Source organism: Spermophilus citellus, assembly GCF_964194105.1.
Source record: "Spermophilus citellus genome assembly, chromosome: 13".
NCBI lineage: Eukaryota > Metazoa > Chordata > Mammalia > Rodentia > Sciuridae > Spermophilus > Spermophilus citellus.
The window spans coordinates 53,530,492-53,551,582 of record NC_138193.1 but is presented as its reverse complement, the minus strand read 5'-3'; the positions used below and the strand labels follow the sequence as shown (position 1 = coordinate 53,551,582).

The 21,091-nt window shown below is 41.5% G+C and overlaps 1 protein-coding gene and 1 pseudogene across 2 annotated transcripts in view; both read left to right on the top strand.

Annotated features, from left to right (window-relative positions):
* LOC308632773 (centromere protein I-like) overlaps positions 1–21,091 on the top strand; it is a 358,828-nt pseudogene that overhangs the window by 103,687 nt on the left and 234,050 nt on the right. The gene's annotated exons all lie outside the window — the stretch shown is intronic.
* LOC308632404 (uncharacterized protein C2orf78-like) lies at positions 10,251–16,943 on the top strand (the record flags this gene model as incomplete). The annotated part of the gene is made up of 3 exons (XM_081264486.1): positions 10,251–10,347; positions 13,703–14,464; positions 15,535–16,943. 3 exons carry the CDS (start codon positions 10,251–10,253, stop codon positions 16,941–16,943), a joined length of 2,268 nt encoding a protein of 755 aa, XP_081120612.1.

The following is a 21,091-nucleotide window of genomic DNA, read 5'->3' as shown; positions in this document are numbered from 1 at the left end:
GCCTCCACTCCAATCTGAGTGTGGGAATGTGCTGAGGTATACACCATTAAAGGATGTTCCTCTAAACTCCTCCCCCCAAACCAAACAAACACAAAAGAATGGAAAGTCGTACTCCATGTAAGACTAATATGTCAAAATACACTCTAATATCATGTATAAACAAAAAGAACAAATAAATTTAAAAAACTTAAAATTATACATACAAAACAGTTACAGTGTCTGCTTACTACCCACTTTATAAAGTAAATGTGTAAACCAAATAGAAAATGATAAAATCCCTGACCTGAAGTACACCAAAGAACCCTAAAGTGTCTTATGGCATTTAACTCTTTTAGAAATTCTCAACCTTGACATGAAACTTTTAACTGAAACAAAGATTTTGAATTACTTAATATAAATTATATAGCACATAGCTAACTAGCCATAAAAAAGGAACAGAGTATTTATAAAATACAACCAATCCATCAGGTACACATTTAATCATTAATTTTAACAGACACACATATTAAAGATCTTTCCATGCATGAGGAAAAACAATGTTTTCCAAATCTGTCATTTCCTTGCTGACAGGAGATACCAGTCTTTAAAGAAACTATACGTGGTGCTCCAAACCACAGATTACTCTTCATGTTATGGTTTTACATGTATGGTTTTACTGCCACCTTTTTCTGGAATGCCCACATTTTGTGGGCTTAATGCCCACCTCTTCAAAGGATAAATCACCTCCCTGCTTTAAGGGACAACATCATCAGGTAATCCCAATTCCATGTGAAAAAGAAGATAATTTACCTACAATAATAATGTACAATTTTAAAAATTGCAATGCATTTGTGTATTTACCTATATTTGAACCAGTTCATCCCATCTTTGTCTTCCCAAGTATCTACTTTTCAAATTCTTTTTATATTCCCAATGGGTTCACAGCAAACATCTTACCAGTGTGAACAATTTTCTTTAATACACACTCCATTTCTGCTTTCTGATAACCTCCGTTCCCTAGCAATGTTCCACATAGGCTGCTGTAGTGTTTCAATGCATGCAACCCACCTAAATCCTCCAAAAGATCTCGCTGAATTTTTAAAAAAATATTTATATTTGAGCCTAAGTGGACACAGTATCTTTATTTTATTTTTGTGTGGTTCTGAGGATCAAACCCAGTGCCTCATGCATGCTAGTGAGCACTCTACCACTGAGCCACAACCTCAGCCCCCATGCTCATCTTTTAAAATTATTTGTCCTTCTGATGGCTCTAAGCCAACATCTATGAAATCTATCAAAACAGAATGTGTTCGTTTTCATTGTAGATCCACTGGCAAGTATAGATTCCCAAACATGATAGCTAATGAAGGCATCTACCCTTGAGGCTTTATGCTTCTACCAAGGACTGCCTTTTGAAGAATTCTTGGTCCCAGGTACATAATGGTTGGTTTAGCTTTGCACATCGGGGTTATCACCATAAATGGCTAGACCATCCATGGAACTGATTTTGGGCACAAGGAGACAACATTGACCTCAGTAATATGTGAGCAACCGGGAATATATATTGACTATTACTGGGGTCCCAAAACAATGTCGGCATTGAAAAGGGAGCTGTAAGCAAGTCAGAAAATCTCCCGTCTTTCTGGACATCATATTCTAGTGGGCAACGAAAGACAATACACCAACCAAACCATATCAGAGAGAGGTAAGGACTATTAAGAAAACTGAAACAAGACCAACTGATACAGGGTAACTGGGTAGCTCCTTAGAATGGATGGACAGGGAAGTTCTCTCTGAGGGAGTGACATGAATGATAAGATGGAACCAGCCAAGTGAAGAGAACTACAAAAGCACCTCATGAGAGTAATCAGCTGGGCAAAGGTCTGGAATGGAACTGCAGAAGGTCTGAGGGTGTGGCTGGAGAGTAGCAAGGAAAAAGGAAAGTGGGAGATGAGGTCAGAGAGGTGACAGTGGCTGAATCACTCTGCAATCTAGGTAAAGAGTATGAATCCTAATCCCAAGCCTCATGAGAGGTCATTGGAGGATTTTAGTATTTTTTCCAGATACCTAATACATGGAGAGGAAAATAGAAACAGGAGTAAAAGCTATTTGGAGCAACTATGAAGTAGCTGACACTAATAAAATGTGACAGTTTTTTGTAGGACCTATGTACCATATGGATGCTTGAGGGTTTACAATCTTTAATCAAACTGAGAAGAGAATATGGAAGGACCTCAGTGATAGATCCTATGGTATGGTGAACCAAGATGAGTCTCAGTCATCCTGATCATTACAAAATGTAGGGATGGGGTTGTCCCTTAGGACAATAACCTCAGTATTAAAACAGATGGTTTAGGGCGGGGATGACTTGATGCTACGTTATACCAAGGCTCTTTTGGTTCTTCAGACCACATTTTAGACTAGTTTTAGAGTGTATGATGATGCTGAGACTGCAAGATAGAATTAAGTGGAAGGAATTATGAAAACAAATTGTTATGAAGTCTGGGAACACGAGAGGCAAACAGCAGTTGAACCTGTATATTTCAGTATGTACAAATTATATTGCTCTCAATAGATGATCTTACCACATGCTATAAAGGTGGATCTGGAATGTCCCATAAACATTTAGCCTCCAGCTTGGCACTAGTGGGAAAGGTGGAACCTTTAAGAGGTGGGTCTTAAACCAAGCATAATGTTGTATGTCTATAATCCCAGCTTCCTGGGAGGCTGAGCAGAATGATCTCAGGTTCCAGGCTGGTCTGAGCACCTGAGCAAGAGCCTGTCTCATAATAAGATTTATTTAAAAGAGGAGCTGGTGATAGCTCATAATCCCTAGTACTGGAAAAAAGGGTGGGGGTGCCTAGTAGGATATCTTCTGGTCATTGAGGTTTGAGGGTTTCCAGTATTGAAGGGGACAATAGGGCCCAATACCTCCTCTTCACCACCCTTCTCTCTCTTTTCCATCCAGGTCGTGAGGTAAGAAGCTTGTTCCACCATGAAATCCCTTTCATCATGTGCTGCTGCCTTGCCAACTGACTATGGACTGAATCATCCAAAGCTGTGAAACAAAAGAAATCCTTTCTCTTTTATAGGGTGATTATCTCAGGTGTTTGTTACAGTAACAGAAAGCTAACAATACACCACATTCCTCCTGGTTTTACACTTACTGCTTTTGAATGATGTGGATATGACAAACCTCCAAAACAGGGCGGCCTTTGAAGAAGATCAGGGGGAAGAAGGAAGAATATTAATAACACTGATCTGTCCCAATACATCCTCTTTCCTAGTGACAAGACAATCCCTGGGAAGAAAGCAAACATCACCCAATGATAGGACAATCCCTGGAAAGGGCAAGCATTGATCCTTTCCCAATATATCCTTCCCTGTGGCAGTGCAATAGACCCTCCACTATTGCCCTGTAAAAACACTGCTTAGTTAAAAAAAATTCTAATTTTCCAACCTTTTCCCTGAATGTCCGTGTCCTATTACAGTCTTCAAACTCAAGTCACCTCCCAGGGTGTAACCTACATAAATCCAGACTGCTCCTGTTATGGGTGGCCATTTTCTAACCAGAAAGTGTGTCCACTTGATGCCTGACTCCTCAGCTGAATAAAAGCTGCTGAATTCATGAGATCTGCACTTCTCCCCATCCCCGCCCAACTTGCTCCTTTTCTCAGTCACATGAAATGAACCATACAAGCTGGGAAGTGATCATTGAACACCTGTCACTCCTTTGGCCCTTTGAGGACAGGGGAACCCCCAGCCACAGCTCACACAGCTACTGCTGAATCTTTAAAATGACTGCAACCCTACCTCCCTCCACACCCTACAAAAAGAGACTCTTGAGGCCCCCTAACTCCACTTTGACTCTCAATGACAGCATGTGACCCCAAAACAACCCCAGCCCTGGGCTAGGTTCTTGTGGCCTTATGTCACCAGTGCAAGGATCTGCATCAGATTGTCTACTGGCTTTGAAGGCATCTTCTTTCTGAACTCCTCCCCTCACCCTTGCCATCCTCTTCCCAATCCCTCCCCTCCCCAACACCCTACAGCCCTCTGGATCAGAGACCTCTTTGCCATTTGGTTCCCAGAGCCAACACTGGCTTTCTCGTACTACAGAGAGGAAAGGCCCCGTCCGGTCCCCAGCAGAGAGATACCCTGCCTAGGGACACCACCTTTTGACTAGCCAGGACCCTGGAGTTCCCCACCATTGAGACTGGAGTGAGGACATTCTCCTCTTCTCCAGTGTAACAGTCCAGTCCAGTGACATGAGATTTCAGGGGATTCCCTCATCTCAAACCATCACCTCAACCAAACCTCTCCAATATGTGAACTATGCAGTTATTCCTCAGAACTCCCCATCAGGGAGTCTTATTAGTAATTTCAAGAATGTTTACTCCCAAACTGACCGTAATATCGAATGTCTCATTAGTCTCTGCACTCAAATATAGCCCTAATTTAAATTACTTTAAATTTGCATGAATGGCCCAAGTAACAGGACCTTTGATAAAGACATTCTCCAGGATTTCACAAGTTACCTCCAACAATAGAGGAATGGCAAAGGGCCTAAAATAGCTTATCTCTAAGCTTTGTTTTTCCTCAGCTCAAAGCCCCCTTTAAGTCAGCCCTGCTCTGCTTTACAGTGAATCCACACAGACTCACGCCTCTCCTCCTCATTCACTGACCCATAAATAGCAGATAAACCCAATCCTTACAGATTCTGGGGTCTCATGGCCCCATATCAGACTCCTCTCCTCAAAGTCCCACTACTCCCAGTCTAACCCCACACCTCAAACCCCACACTCATACTCTACCTTCCCCCCTGCCATCACCTCCTCTACATGATCCAAAGTCCTTAGAGTGGAACATGTGTTCCCTCTCAGAGAGGTGGCAGGGGCTGAAGGGATGGTCCAAGTTCATGTCACCTTCTCTATGACAGCTTTGTCACAAACAGAGGCAGAGTAGGCCCATTTTCTCTACTAAGTACAGGAAGGAGTTCATGCATCTGACTCAGGCTTACCACCTTACTTGGGCAGATGTTTATCACATCCAACCTTCCACCCTGACTCCTGATGAACATGCTTACAGTTTACAGGTGGATAATCCATGCCAATCTCCTCCATGCCCAAAGTCCCCTTATCCATCCTGCAGCAGAGACTGCCATCCCTACAGTTGAACCTGATTGGACATATCAGCCTCAAGACACTGGGGTCATCAGACTCCAGCACATGATTACTTGCTTCCTTTAAGGCATGACAAAAATTCTCATACCCGGGTTAATTGGAACAAGGTAAAGGAAATTATCCAGGGACCTGATAAAACCCCACCCTCTTTTTGGCCTGGCTTACTGAGGCTGTTGCCAAATATACCAACCTAGATCTGGATACTCCTGGTGGCACTCTCTTTCTCCATTTTAACTTTATTAGTGGGTCTTCACTGTTCACCCAGTAACATGGTTTGATCCTCCCCCTTCAATCTATCTTAATTCCAAGGCCTTCTTGCCTGGTCCTTTCTTGACAACCAGGTCCTCCCAACAATCTTGTTCAATTATGCAGGACTGTCCTCCTGATCCGCTCTTTGTGTTTCTCTCAGAAACTCATATTGTTACCACACTGGGCCTCGAAACTCGGCTTACATATGTCCCAAAATAACAGGATCAAGAGGCCAGGCTTATTTTCCTCACTGGCAGAGGCTCACCTGCATGCCAGGAAGTTAATGTTAATTACTCATTAAGCAGACCCATATGCTCTTACCATTCGCACAGAGATCATTCACCAAAAGTTTTACAATGGTCTGAAGGTGATAACCCTATCATCGAATCTTTCTGTTGTAGGAAAACAAGTTATAGATTGGGGTTCTCCTGGGGAACTGACTTGATGCTGAATCTAGAACTCTGGGATGAAAATTACCTCATAGAGACAATTTAGAACATCTGGCTCATAGAGCTGTTTTCCATTCTAACATCACTAGATACTGGTCTAAGTGAGAATTATCACCTGCCATGAGAATGGATTTTCTGCCAATTCAGGACACAATATGGAAAATAGGTCTGACTGAGGAGACTTTGGGGATCTGGAAGGATAATTCTCAATATAATAAGTTGAAAAACGTTATCTATCGTAACATTTCCTTTCATAAGGGATTGTACTTTCACAGTATGTGTATTAAATCCCTATGTTTTAGGGTCCAGACCCATTCAAATACCCATTCAAATTTTGTGATGCCTCACAAAAATCTATATTATGTTAAATGTGTAAAGTGTATGCTACAACAACATTTGAACTCTATGGCAAAGTTCAGCACAAACTATAATGACTCTCAAAGGGATCCTTGTAAAATTAAAAGTACCATGGCAGGAGGCCCATTAAGTACCATCCACGTAGGAACTACTGAGGCACCTGAAACACCACGCTAAATGGCTCATCTGGTGGCTGAGAGCTGGGACTGTTGTTTTGACTGCAGCGGAGACACTGCATCAGCAGGTCCATTACCTTCAACAATTCCATAAGAATGTCACTGAGACCTGGCAAACTCAAGAACATATGGATCCGGATAATTCAAACAAAATTCAACAACTAAAAGATTCTATTATTTGACTAGGAGAATAAGTACAACATTTACAATGGGCTCAGAAACTTCAGGGTCATTGTAATATCACCCAATTTTGTGTCACTAGAGATCCATTTGATGACACTGAGACACAATGGCAAAATGTATGTAATCACCTAATGGGACTTGATCTTTTTCATATCAATACTTGTTTGAATTAAAATTACAATCTCAGGTTCTGCCATAGAAAATGCAAAAACATCTACTTTTGATAAGAAATTTGGGGCAGTTTAGCTAAGGGGATTTCCTCCCTCAACTCTTTGAAATACTTTTCTACACATATACCTGGGCTACTAGCTATAACTACACAGTTAATTTCTATTCTAGTTCTGCACAGTCTTTCAAACAGGTTGGAAATGATTAGACCATCAGGAAAATACGGTTCCAAAGTTAATCATGCTTGCAATGCTCCAAAGGACCCGAACTCCTGAGATCACGGAAAGTGAACCCTGAGTTTGAAAGGGATACAATGGCCTTGATTAAGGGAAATAGGCTCCCCAAGGATAGGACCTGCTAAAATTGTTTTCCTAGAACTAACAAATCTGTTAATCTTCACCTTTATCATAACAGCCTTTCTTCTCCCTACTCTTAACTGTGTACAAAAAACATTTTCTTAATGAGGTGACCTGTCTGGCTCAAGCCCTCTCCAGAATACAGTCCAAATTTCTGAAACCACAAAAGGAAGACTGTGCCTGAGCCCCGAGTCTACTCCCACATATACTCTTCTTCAGCCTCAACCACCAGAGAACCCATGTTCTTTTCCAGAACTCTGAGACAAGGGGTCCTCCTACTTCACCCTTTCCCAGCAAGAAGCAACCAGACCTGAAATCATTGCCTCTATTCATTATGACAAATTTCTACTTTTTGCAACCTTTTTCCTGAATGCCCACGTCCTGTTAAAGTCTTCAATGGGTAAGTTACCTCCCAGTTTATAACCTATATAAACCCAGATCAGCAGCCATTTCTAACCAAAAAGTCTGCCCATCTGATGCCTGACTCCACAGCTGAATAAAGGCTTTGCTGAATTCATGAGGACTGCACCCATCTCCATCATCTCTATCTCCTTAACCTATAGTAGCTGTGGATACCTTTGATTTCTAAGAGAACATAAGGAATGATCTGGCTTACAGATACTCACTGTATGTTCTTAGTCTCACATTACATGCCAGTATTATAGAAGTAAGCTATCTGAGGTGTGCAACTGAGATAAAAAGAAAAAAAAATATACCCTGAAAAAGTTGACATACTCCAAGCCATATCTTTATACCACCAAACATTTCACAATCCCTCTTAGCTAGGAATTATCCCACACAACCATCAAAAAAAAATTATATTCCATAATTAGCAGTGTAAGAGATGGGAAAATAGGCCTGTAAATGTACTATTTATCTTTATTTATGAGCAATTTTTTCTATATATGCGCTTGTCTTCCTGTGGGTTCTTGACATCGTGAATCACACTATCTACACATGTCTCTAAAGAAGTCCAAAAATTAAATAAAGGTCCACTGACAACTAACAGAAAATTTTTTAAAAAAACAACTTACCACATTTCTGGTGGGGTGACACACGTCTATAATCCCAGCAGCTTGGGAGACTGAGGCAGGAAGATCGCAAGTTCAAAGCATACATCAGCAATGGCAAGGTGCTAAGCAACTCAGTGCGACCATGTCTCTAATAAAACATAAAATAGGGCTGGTGATGTGGCTCAGTGGTAGAGTTCAATCCCTGGTAAACCCCCACCACCAAAAACAAAAAACAAAAAAAAAACAAAAAAAAAAAAAAAAAAAAAAAAAACCTTACCACCAAGGAAAATGATTAAATCCCATAGTTGTACTCCCCCAAACCAGCTCAGTACTCATATATATATTATTACCAATTCAGTCCTGACTGACTTTATCGCCATTACAAGAGAAAGTGGAGAAACTAACACTCTCCAGGGGATCAAAAGCAAAAGCAATTTAGATGAAGTTGGGCTGAACAGACACACCCCCTCCTTGGGTGCACAGCATAACCACAATGCTTTCTCCACAAGCCTCTCTTTGCATGTCTACACAAATCCATCAGGCCCTAAGCAACATAGTGAGACCCTGTCTCTAAAAAAAATAAAAAGGGCTGGGGATGTGAGGTAATGGGAAAGTGTCCCTGGTTTAAATTCCAAGGACCCGACCCCCCAGCAAAAAAAAAAAAAAAAAAAAAAAAAAAAATCAATTGCCCCTTTTATTAACACAAAATGAGACCTCAATGAGTTGACTTGTTTCTAACAAAAAGTTAAAATTTAAAAGTCCATGTTAACCTCTCTTTTCTTTATGTTATCCATACTTCTTTATGTTCTCTTAATGTTCTAACTTTTCTCCTGGCCTTCCACCCAAACATGCAAGACAAAGAATGTGAGAAGCCCAAGATTCTATAGTGGCTGTTTGCCTGGGGGAGGAAGTCACAGTAACTGCCACACTGGATCCTCTTACATAAGAAGAGAGAAAGGATCCTCAGTGCCTCTCACATATGAAAGAGGCTGATGGCAGAAAGTCTACATGACCAAGGAGCTGTCCTCAGGAAATTATAACTTACAGAACTACAACAAAAATCCAGAGAGGGAAATTTTACAGTCAGCTAGGTCTTCCACCTCTCTAGAGTTTCTGCTATTGTTCAGAGTTCATTTTTCAAAGAATCAACTCACAGAAAAAAAGACCCCTGCTTCTGCAAGTTAAAATAAAGTAATATCAATGTGTACAAGAATGCAGACTCAAGGCTTGTCCATGAAAAAATGTCTACAATGAAGAGGGGTGGGGGAAGGAGAGCAGAAGAGAGTTACCAGTCGAACCTGGCCCAGCCCAGGCCAAAGAAAGCAGGGATCAAGGAGAAACTAAAGAGAATCTTGGGCCACATCATTCCCCAGAGAATGCACTCAAGGAACTTCCCCCTAGGGCTGGGATTGTGGCTCAGTGGTAGAACGTTAGCCTAGCACACGTGAGACACTGGGCTTGACCCATGAATAAAATAAAAGTATTGGGTCCATCTACAACTAGGAAAAAAAAAAGTTTTTAACCCCTTTCTGAATGCTTGAATACTGCAGTAACTTCACTAATCAAATCCACTTCTGTGGTCCCAGAACCACTATACTTGCTCAACCTAGATGTCTCTTTCTTCCATCTCCAGGGATGTTAACTGAATATGTTAATAGAATAATGTATCACTATTACCTCTTATACTGTGAAACATAATTTATAACATATTCATAATATATTAATGAACATTTAAGAGGATCACAGAGATGATATCCCTAACACAAGAGCCTGGGGGAGGGGAGCCATGGGGTGAGCCCATTATGTCCCTCCTGCAGGGCTCACCTACCAGAACTGAGCCATTTAGTTTCTATTATAACTTTCCTGTCACTTTCTCCACCCAATCAACTCTCTTGTCATTTTCCCCACCCAATCCCACCTTCTCCTTGGGAGTCTGACCACTCTATTGGCTACTTCATACCTTTAAACGGCCAGGTTTGTGACATCATTCTCCCACCAAACCTACTGCCACCTGCAGGAATCTTAGGCTTGCCATGTAGTTGTAAACAAATTTGAATCATCGCAAGTGACCAGTGACCAGTAACCAGTCATTAGAGTGGCCAGTAAACAGTGACCAGTGAACTCCATACTGGGAAACATGCATTCACTAGCCTCAGCCACCCACACATCCTCTGGGGTGATCTCCTCATCCTTTGTATCTACAATTGATGTGACCTCTTCTCTGACCATGTCAGGTGAGTAAAGAAACTTTTGAAAGTTTTTCATTAGACTTTTACCTGCCTCAATTTACTAATGGAGTCAAAAGAGCTTAGAATAATAGGGGAAAGGATGGAACTAGAAATCTGGACACCTAATTTCATTGGGAATTTGACATGTACTAGGTATAGAACTGGACTAGTTTACTCTCACAAAATCTGTTTCCTGATTTGCTACTTGAGGATAACAGATTGCCCATGTTTTGGTCCCTTACTTTTCTTGCATCTTGAGGGGCATGTTTTAGAGAATGAAATCAGATTTCATGGTGGTGTTGTTTCAACTGAAAGAGACAAAACCTAGGCAGGGTGGAAACCAAGAGGTTTCCTCTGTAACAGTTTCCCTTCACAAAGATTTCTACTTCAGTATTTCAAATTTAGTGCTGTTCATAAAAGGGACATTCACATACTTGAGAGTTTTCTATTTAAACTAGGTGAAAAGAGAAATAGGGAGAGAGGAGCAGGAGGACAGGGCTGTAAGGAGGCAGATGTTCTTGGGGAAGAAAGTTTGTGACTGTTTAAGCACAAGGCAACAGGAACTCGGTGGACGAAGAAAATATAAAAATAAAGGAGAAGAAAATGTTAGAATAATAGAGATGAAGAGAATGATGTTCTCCAGAAAAAAAGAGGTTGGTTGGGATGGATGTGAAAGAAAAGCAAAGATTTTATTGAAACCAACAGACAGCATAGAGTGACTCTTCCCAGAGGCTGGTTTAGAGAATGTTTAGATTAACAGACCAGCAAGTAAACTAAGACTTGAATTAGGGTATCACTGGGGTAAGCAGGTTATCAGAAAAGCCACACTTGGCTGTTACAGTTTTCCTATGATCTCTTTCAACACAGATGATGTTGACAGTTTGAACATGAACATGTTAGAAGTATGTTTTAGAAATGATTCTTCCTCCAAACAAGCCAAAGAAAGTGGTTCTAGACAGAGCTGGGGAAATGGCAAACCATGTCCTATTTTGTTCTGATTTTTAAACTACAGGGATTTCTAAAAAATGTTTTGTCCAAACCTGCATCAGAAGGACACATTCCTTTGTGTGATATAAGCTGTCAAGGTGAAGCTGTTTTCCATATTTACAACAGTTTTTTTTTCTAAAAAAGACAATATACAAATAGTCATTGATGATTTCCAAATCTAAGAACCTAAAGAAAGAACTATATAAGAATAAAAATTCAAGCTCACATCTCTAATTCCGAGTTTATTTAAATAATTATGTGAAGACTTTTTGTTTTGTCTACATTTCAAATAATTGTTTGGGGCTGGGGTGTAGGGTAGCTCAAACATTTTTGTATTAATATAAAAGGGAGAAAAAAATGTCAGAAAAAAAGACAAAAATTGTTTTAAATTTGTTATTTTATTATACTGTGATTGTTTTCTCAGACTTTAGGGACAAGACTTTTCTCTAAATGTGATAATAAACTAGGCTTCTATGATTTTGTTAAAGCATTTTTTCTGTTTTTTTTTTAAATAACCAAAAGGATTATCAGAAAATGTGTTTATATCAATTGAAATATCTACCTAGTGGAATTAATGTCTTTCTTTTGTTGCTGGTAATCCTTAGAGGAAGAGAAACAAGAACAATAATGACTTTACACTTATTGTTTTTTTCTCTAGTACGTACAAAATTTCTTTCGTCCTTCCTTCTGTCCTACTTCCCTTCTTCTTTCCCTCACTCCCTCCATTTCTCTCTCCTTCCCTCCCTGCCTTGCTCCTTATGCCTTCCTTCCTTCCTCTCATTCATTCTTTCTTTCTTTCTTCTCTTCTTTCCAGTTCTGAGGATTGAACACAGGGTCTCATGCATGCTAGGCAAGCATGTTACACAAGCTATATCTCCAGGATATTTTATTTCTTTTCTCAGATAGGATCTTGCTCAATTGCCCAGAGTGGCTTTGAATTCCTGGTTTCCTGCAATCCCACTGCCTCAGGCTCCCGAGTGCTGGGACCAGAGGCCCACCACACCATGCCCAGATTCATCCTGGGTTTTGGCTTTAGTTTTCGCTTCTTCACATGGCTACCCATCTGTTCACTTTACTTAAATTTGTGTTCACTTTACTTCAAATTTGTGTTCACTTTACTTCAAATTACACACATTTTTAGTATAGCTTCTCTGTCTATATGTACTGCTTGAGAATGCATTCAAACTCACCTTCAATTATGAGCTTTGTTTTGATTAACAGTATTCACTAAAATCAAAGAGAAACATTCACTTTCATAATATTGTATGCATGATAACAGAACTCATTTCTTAGCAAATTTGATATACACTCACTTTTGCTCATATCCATATGTTCGTTACTATCTAGTCATTTCTTTTAGTTCTGAGCTGTTTTTGACTTTTGCTTCTATCTTTCCAGAACATACTGTAACTCCCTCCAAATGAAACTTTTTGTAATATCTATTTATCAGTTGTAGTTAAAGACAATCCTTTTATTTTATTTATTTTTACGTGGTGCTGAGGATTGAACCCAGGGCCTCGCATGTGCTACGCAAGCGCCCTAACACTGAGCCATAACCTCAGCCCTCACATGAATCTTATGAAATATGACACTTTTATTTATGGATGAATTATCACTATTGTTATTGTTATAACCACACTAAAGATGAGTAACCTGAAGCTCAGAAAGTTTCAATTTCTTTCAAGAAGCATTTCTTGAGAAACTGAATTTCAGGTAGTCATTTTCATGTAGGATCAGCAGTTAGGCTGAAACAGGGCAAAGAATGACCCTTAAATTATCATTTGGATGGTAAAACTGAACTCCAGGAAATATCATGTGACCTGGACAAACAAAAAAGAGATACTAAAGATCACTATGGTGATATCAGTACAATTTTCGATGAACAGGGAAAAACAAATTTCTGTATCTCCAGATTTCTGGTCTTTGGAACAAGAGTCCTGCCAGGGAGAAAGTTTCCATAATCTGTTGCTGATTTTGAACTAGTCAATCTCACTTCCCTGACCCTTGGTGTACTCATTTGCTAACTGGTAATGTTGGGGTTTTCTCTGAGTTCGAAAAGGCTTCAGTTCTAGGGCGAATTCAGGAGTCAACACTAGTGCAGGCTCAAAGGAAAGGTAGGACAGGTAGAAGGATGCTTATAGGGAACAATGTGTGAAGCAGACCACTTGGGACTTCTGTGCCCAATTTGAGAGAAAAGGCAGGTAATCAGAAGAGTACTTGCAGCCATCCTAAATGGAGTGATTTGGGGTCTCTCAATGATTATTGGAATCAGGGCCCTCCTGATTAGTACAACATTAAGATGTCATTGTTCCTCGAATATTGTTAAGAATCTGCCTGTCTCATCAATATTTTCACCACCCTCTTCTTCCTACAGAAAATTTCCAAAATTCTTCTTTACATGGAAATGCACATTCTCTGCAGCTCTCTCTTCCTGTGGTGACCAATGCAACGTCCCTGACAGGAAGTGTGTGCAACCTCTCCAGAGTCTCTGCTCCAGCTGCCACTTCAGCATGGTTACTGCCCTCAACCTGTGGCACCTCCTTCCAGACACTCACGGGCAGTGCCTACCTTTATCAACATGCTAGCACAGCCATGGTGTCTGGGGTTACTGGCCAGAACCAGACTCCCATGGCACCTGCCTCCTATCCAAGTTTTTCGGAGTGGTATATCCCAGGAAGTGCTGAAAAGAGCTCATCTTCACTCAGGGACTTTAATCTGACTGTCACTGACCAGAATACAGCAGATTCTTCCCTATCTATGACATCCCAGTATGACAAAACTTCCGAAGCCAATGTCATGATCCCTGGGTATCCACTACTATCTGGTAGGCTCGTCCAGGTGACACTATCTCAGATTCCAAATCAAGGACGTTGCCTCTCACTACCCCACCAAGAAGGAAGCCAGGTCTACTACTGTGATCATAACTCTCTGGGGACTCTGCTCTCTGGAGAACATTGGTCCTGCCTGCAATCCTATGGCTCTGTGCCATATGCAGGAAGTAGTGCCGCTGCCCCTCAACCAGAAATGGTGACAGTGCTGAAGGAAGTTCAGCCCACAAATGTCCTACCATCAGTCCCTACACCTGTGACCTACTACTCTGTGTCCACTCCAAGTAGAGAAGGAACAAATTTTCAAGGTGAGTACAAACAGCAAAAAGGGGAAGGAATAAGATTACCATTCGAAAGGAGGGTCCAGTTTTCAGCTGGTAACTGTGGGTCCACACATCCCTAGAATTCAAGTGCTGAGATTTTAACCACAATCTTGTTCAGCAGTCCCCATTTTCAGACTCTGTAAGAGAAGCATGCAGCACAGCATAATGGCCACCCATGCATTTAAGAGACCTCTAGGAGCACATGGAAGGAAGCGGCTGTTCACTATTTTTGCACTCAGTCCAGCTACACATCCACACTATAAATATATTTCCCTAATTTTACTTTGGTTTAGAAAAATACATCAACACATATCAGGGTGTGACACTTTAATTGTTCCTTAATTGACTGCAGGATTTAACCTCTGTATGTAGAGATGCTGTCCAAAGCAGGAGTCCAAAACCCCCGACCATTCACATTGATTTCATGAGCAACAGCTCCACCTTCTCCTAGTTCATGGTGTTAAGTGTTCTTACATTCTGGGGAGAGTGGAGAGAATTGAGGGGCCCCTATATGAGAACGAGAGACTTCATGAAAGAGTTTTTCTGTGTTTCCCACTGAGGAGACAAGTGCTCTACCGGAAACCCATGCTGCCATGGTGATGAACCAGCCCAAAAGTAAGACTTCAAGGGATCACCTGTAACTAATATGCAACTCTTAACAGATATCTGTCAGTGGTCCTTAAAAAGAGCTAATGGAAATGCTTTCTCCAAAGTAGGTGGTTTCCCTGAATAGTGTGTCGCTGGGAAGGGGAGCATCCTACTTACCATCGTCCTTGATTCCTTTGCAGGGATGGAAACTTCCCTAGGGACGGAGGCTTCCTTGGGATTGCAACCTCCAAGTCAGACATTTTGTCTGCCACAGCCTCCAGAATTCTCATACATCTGCAATAACAGAAAAAGCCAAATACTTGAGAAAAGCTCACAAACTGAACTTGGGGACGTTTCCACCATAACTCCAGGCCAAAGATCTACTGATTTCTTGGCATTGCCTCCAAATCAAAGCCAGGAACAAACAGAGATTAAGAATTTGTGTGAGATTAACACCATGCTCTCAGAGCCACTGGATGCCTACCAAATTGCCATGGAGAAACAGGATCCTCCACTACTCCCTTTAGACATCCCTGAAATCCACCAGCTTCTGGCCTCCATTGGTCCTCTGGACCAAGAGGAGAAGCCACATTCTGAAAATATCCTTCTAGAAAGGAACAAAAAACATAAAGCCTCAGAGTCTCCTCATGGAACTCCTCAGGCCAAAATGCAGCTAAGGGACCTGGAATGTGCATTAGGAGGAGAAGTTGCTCACAGGGATGCAGGCAGCAGTAGGGCCAATGTGCACACAGCCAAGCACCCTAACAGCAGAGCTCAGGAAGCTGCATCCAGCAGGAACAGCAAGGCTAAGGGCCATGGGCAGGAAAAGACCAAGAGAACCAGAGAAAACAACTCCAAGAAAGCCGAGGAGAGGAAGCAGCCAGGCAACAAAGTCAAGGCACAAGAGAAGCCAACTGTGCCCAAACTAAAGCGGAAGAGGAACCAACCTGAGCTTTGCCAAGAGTCCTTTAAAAAACCTCGGAGCTGTCTCAGCATGCACATGTTGGAGTCGGTGCAGGTTTTCCACGCACTGGGGAAGAAGAATGATAAGAAAACTGGGCTCTCTTCCTTCCGGGCCCCGGGAAACTCAGGCAGTACCCAAGACCCCCGTCCATGCCCAGCTATGAAACCATGGCAGGTGGTTAAGGGTCCTGAGAAATCACAAGTCAAAGCCCAGAATCCAGATATCAGTGCTGAAGGAGAGGGTCCCCCTCCATTAATTTATGAGCCTCCACCACCTGGGAAGGTTAAATTGGTACCTTTGCCTTTTCTGACGCAGGAGAAACCTCCACCTCGACCAGTAATCAATAGGAGGCCACAGTCTCTGGCCTCACAGAGACCTACTGGGGCTTACCCTGCCCAGCCTGGCCCTGCTAGCTCAGCTCAACCCATGGCAGTCAACACATCCCAAACACCTTCTGCCAACCCATCTTGGATGCGTCCTGCCAAGCCAGCTCAGCCCGTTTTGACTCATGCCATTCAGTCAGGTGTGAGCGCTTCTAAACAGCCTAGTGTCCCTTGCTCTGCTGCTTCTGGGCCTGCACCCTACAAAACATCATCTTGTACTTCTCTTCATTGGCAACCCGTTCCCAGGGTTGGGACCAAGCCCCAGTCACAACCACCCAAGCCTCAAAACCAATATCTCCTCCAAGACTTTGCCTCACAGCCAATTCCATGGAGGAAACCCAATGTTCCTGGGCAAGTACTATCAACTCCCATCACCAAACAGCAGAGGCCAGAGCGGGAAGCCATGAAGAAGAAGGCTCAACAAGAGCGTGAGAATGCTGCCAAGTACACTGCAATGGGGAGAGTGCAGTGTTTCATTGAGAGGGAAAGAGAGATGGAGATCTCTCGCTACTATGGCTACATAATGTAAGAGCTGCAAAGATCAGTGGTGCCACTTAGGGACCAAATAGTTTTCCACATGTATATAGATAGAGTGATACACATTTATTTATTCTCAGATGCTTTCAAAGTTTAATAAAATTACATAGAGAAATGTAATATAATTCACTAATATATAATAAAGAGGCCTTCTGGTACCACTGAGAATTGTTAGAAAATAAAGAGGCCTTTGGGTACCACATGGGTTCCAAATAGTGTTCTCATATACACATAGATAGATAGATGAAAATTTATTCATATTTGAAAAGGTAATATAGTTTAATAAAGAAATGCTATAGTATTGATTAGAGGGTAAGTAATAAAGAGGCTTTATATTGCCATTTGAATACCAAATAGTTTTCCACATATATATACAGACAGGTACATAGATACAAAAGTGTTCACTTATATATATATATATTTTCAAGACTTAATATAGTTGAATAAAGAAATGTAATAGTATTGTTTGAGAGATAAGTAATAAAGATGCTTTCTGGTATTGCCTGGGCGTCACATAGTTTTCCACAAGTGTAGATACAAATTTTATAAATATGTAGATACAAAGATACAAATGAATTCATTCTAATATATTTTTAAAGTTTAGTCAAATTGAATGAAGAAATTCCATAGAATCGGTTAATAGATAATAAAGAGGCCTTGTGTTAGCACTTGGCTATCAAACATTTGTCCTCATAGACCTATGAATATGTACTCATGCCAATATACTTTTAAAACTTAATAAAATTGAATAAAGAAATGTAATGGAATTGATTAACAGAAAATAAACAGGAATTTTGAGTTTGAATGGCTGTTAAGTGTGGTTTAGTTTGGTAGCGATGGGGATCACAGCCTGCATGAGAAGAAAGGAACTCAAATTTGGCCAGGATAATAGAAGTAAAGGCTAGGAATGGGGGAAAGAGGAAGGCATGTAATCCAGCACTAGGAAGGCAAAAAGAAGAGAGATGTATGGTTTTACTGGAAGAATCAGGAATTGGCAAAATGGCTGACCGATAACACAATGTTTGAAACTAGGGTTAAAATGATAAAATGTCAAGCAAGTTCAAAATGATAGGAGACGGGTTCAGGTTGACCAGAAGAAATACAAAAATCAAACAAAAAACTCTCATGGAGAATGGCCTAGTTTTTCGTCTACCTGAAAGGCATTTTACAAAAGAAGATTCAGGGCACATCTCCACCATATTTGGGTCACTTAAGATCCTAGATGGGAAAGGTGAATACAAAACACGGGGAATCTACCAGGGGTGTTAGAGGGTTCACAGTTACCCTGAGGGAAGCTGATAACCTGGGACTTGGCCAAGTGAACTCAGCAGCATGAGGCCCACCCAGAACATGGCCTGGAATAAATCACCACTGACTCAACACCCATGCACCAGGGCAGCAGAGAGGCACTACTTGAATTAACCTGCACACACAAGGCCAGTATCACTCTGACACTTTACTAATTCTCGAGAAGCAAGGCCTCCATCTGAGGCTTGTGTCCTCAAGTCCTCAGTGTTGGCAAGGGCCCCTGCAGGCAGCCAACCTGGCTTTCAGAGCACAGCAGAGAGACGTTGGGGTAGAGGGTGAAGGACAGAGATCACACTTGAAAGGGGGTTAAATACTGAACTGAGAAGCCTGTCAGGTCCTCTTCCATTGGTTCTGGCAAGCGCTGTCTTCAGGGACCATTGCCCTGAAACGAAGCTCACAAGAAAAACATCACTCCTTGGTTTCCATCTCCACCCAACGCAAGCAGAGTGCGCATGCGCAAGGAGCAACCTGCCAACATCTGCAGGATCCAGCAGCCCCAACAACTTTTACCCATTCCCTCAAAATTGCCAGTCACCATCTTCACCACTCTTCCCACAGGAGACATCACCTTTTCCCACATTTTGGAAACTTCCAGAGATATTTCACCCCAAAATGTATGTATCACAATTTGTTAAATTATATGACCTACAGATTTGAAATGTAACCTTTATGACATATTAAATTCCTATGTGTATTTGCATTCTCCTTTGTAGAATTTGCCTGGCTTTCTTGCTTTTCCTGTTTACCAGCTCTCTGGGATATTTTTTATCATGTGTTTCATTTTTTTTAATTCATTATTCTTTCTTTTTAGACATTATCTATTATGTTCATTCGTGTTTTCCCTTTTAGATTAGTTATGTTGATTTCTACCATATCTCATCTAATTTCCATTTATGTTGTTCTTTTTTATTATGAAACATAAAACTCAACATTTCAACCATTTTTATGTGGATAACTCTATAGCATTAAGTAGATGCACCATGTTGTTCAAGCATTATTCACTATCCAAATCCAAAACTTTTCACCATCCCAAACAGAAAGCTATATCCATGATATAATTTTCCTTTCCCCTCTCAGGTTCTGTCCTATTTTGCATTGTTTGGCCTTCTGTTTTTTAGCTAGTTTTGATAGAGTGGGCTACCATCTGATGTGCTTGGGGGGTTCTTTTCTGACTTGTTTTCGTCGTCTGAGAGGATGGATTCTCCTTTTTCTTAGAATACCTTTATTTGGGATTTGGTTTCCTTCTTTTCTTGCTATGCACTTTTATGCAAAATTCGTTTTCCTTGTAAAAGTATGGTTGAGGATAGAGTTTCTTATGTGATGGAACGGAAACTTCCACCTCTCCTTCCTCCACCTCTTCTTCCCTCCAGTTCTGTCCCTCTCCATTCTCCCTTTGCTCTCCTCCTCCTCCTCCTCCTCTTCCTTCTTGAAGTATTAAAAACATGTCGACTTATTTTCTAAAATTTTCTGGCTGTTTCCACAGGGAGGTTCATCCTTTGTGTCTATCGTTCCTCCCAGCGATTTCTCCTCTGGGTGAGGCCTTGTCCTGAAAAGGAGCATTGGCTGTTCATTTTTTCAAGAGAGTTTAGGGGCTGGACAGCATCAGCCCTTCCGATTTGAATGTGGGACATTTGTACTTACAGCTGCTCCTCAGTTTCCACAGAGAATTCCACCAAGGACCCCGCAAAGACACCAAATTCCACAGAGTTGAAGAGAGACTCCACACATTCAAATTATCTAAATCATCTCTAATTACTTATCATAACTACAATGTAAGTGCTATGTAAATGGCTGTTGTACCATATTGATTACACAACATATAGTACATATTGTAAGAGACCTACTGCACTCACTTTGGGGTTGGCCAGAACCCTTCTCAGTTTCAGCTGCTCTTCTCCTGCTGGCCCACAGTGCTTTGCAGGAATGCCTGCTGGAGCTTTGAAAGCCTCCTGTCTCCCATTTCCTCTGCTGCAAGTGCTGCTGCCAGGCAGGTCTGGTGCCTCCTGCTGGTGGTTTGCCCTATCCTCTTGTTCTGAGGTTCCTAGGGAACACTGTGTTCTCTACTTGTGTGGTAAATGCTACTCCAGGGTTTGGCTTTCTTTCATCTATTTCCATGGCCTCTAGGCCAAACGTGTCTTTTTCTTCTCTTTGTTTTGGGAGACTCCAAACTGCACTGCTGCCTGCATCTTTCTGAAATCTTGATGGATAACACAATTATTTTAAATTGAGAACGTTGCAGGTTTCAGTTCCCTGAAGCAGAGCTTCATTTCCCCCAAACTGAGGCAGACTGTGAGTCCCCTGTAACGACCATGGCACCTGGTGTCTTTGCTTGCTATGTTGGTGTTTCAGTGAGAAGCAATCTCAAGGTTCATGGGGGAGGGACATCTGGCCACAGGAAGAGGGAGTAGTCTGCGGGACAGGTGGAGAATGGGGACATGGCCTCTAGTCCAAATGTTGTCTTTTTCTTTTCTTTGTATCTTCTTTCTGAACACATTGGAGAAGGAATCTCCTATTTGCTCTCCTTCCCCTGTGGGTGGGGGTGGGGTGTCGGGTCTATACACAGTTTCTTTGTCTTCCTTAGGGTCATCTTTCCAGTTGTCCAGGCCAGAAACCTTTGACATTCTTTGACTCCTTTCTCTCTCTCCCAATTACACACTTGGAATTTTAGTAAATTTCATCTGCCCTCTCTTCACATCACATCTAGAACCTACCCACTTCTAACTCCATTCCCCCATTTCTGCTCTAACATAATAATCCCTAACCATTTACTGCCTTTCTCTATCCATGATAGGGGACATACACATTTTCCATAAAAAGACCCATAGATGGTAA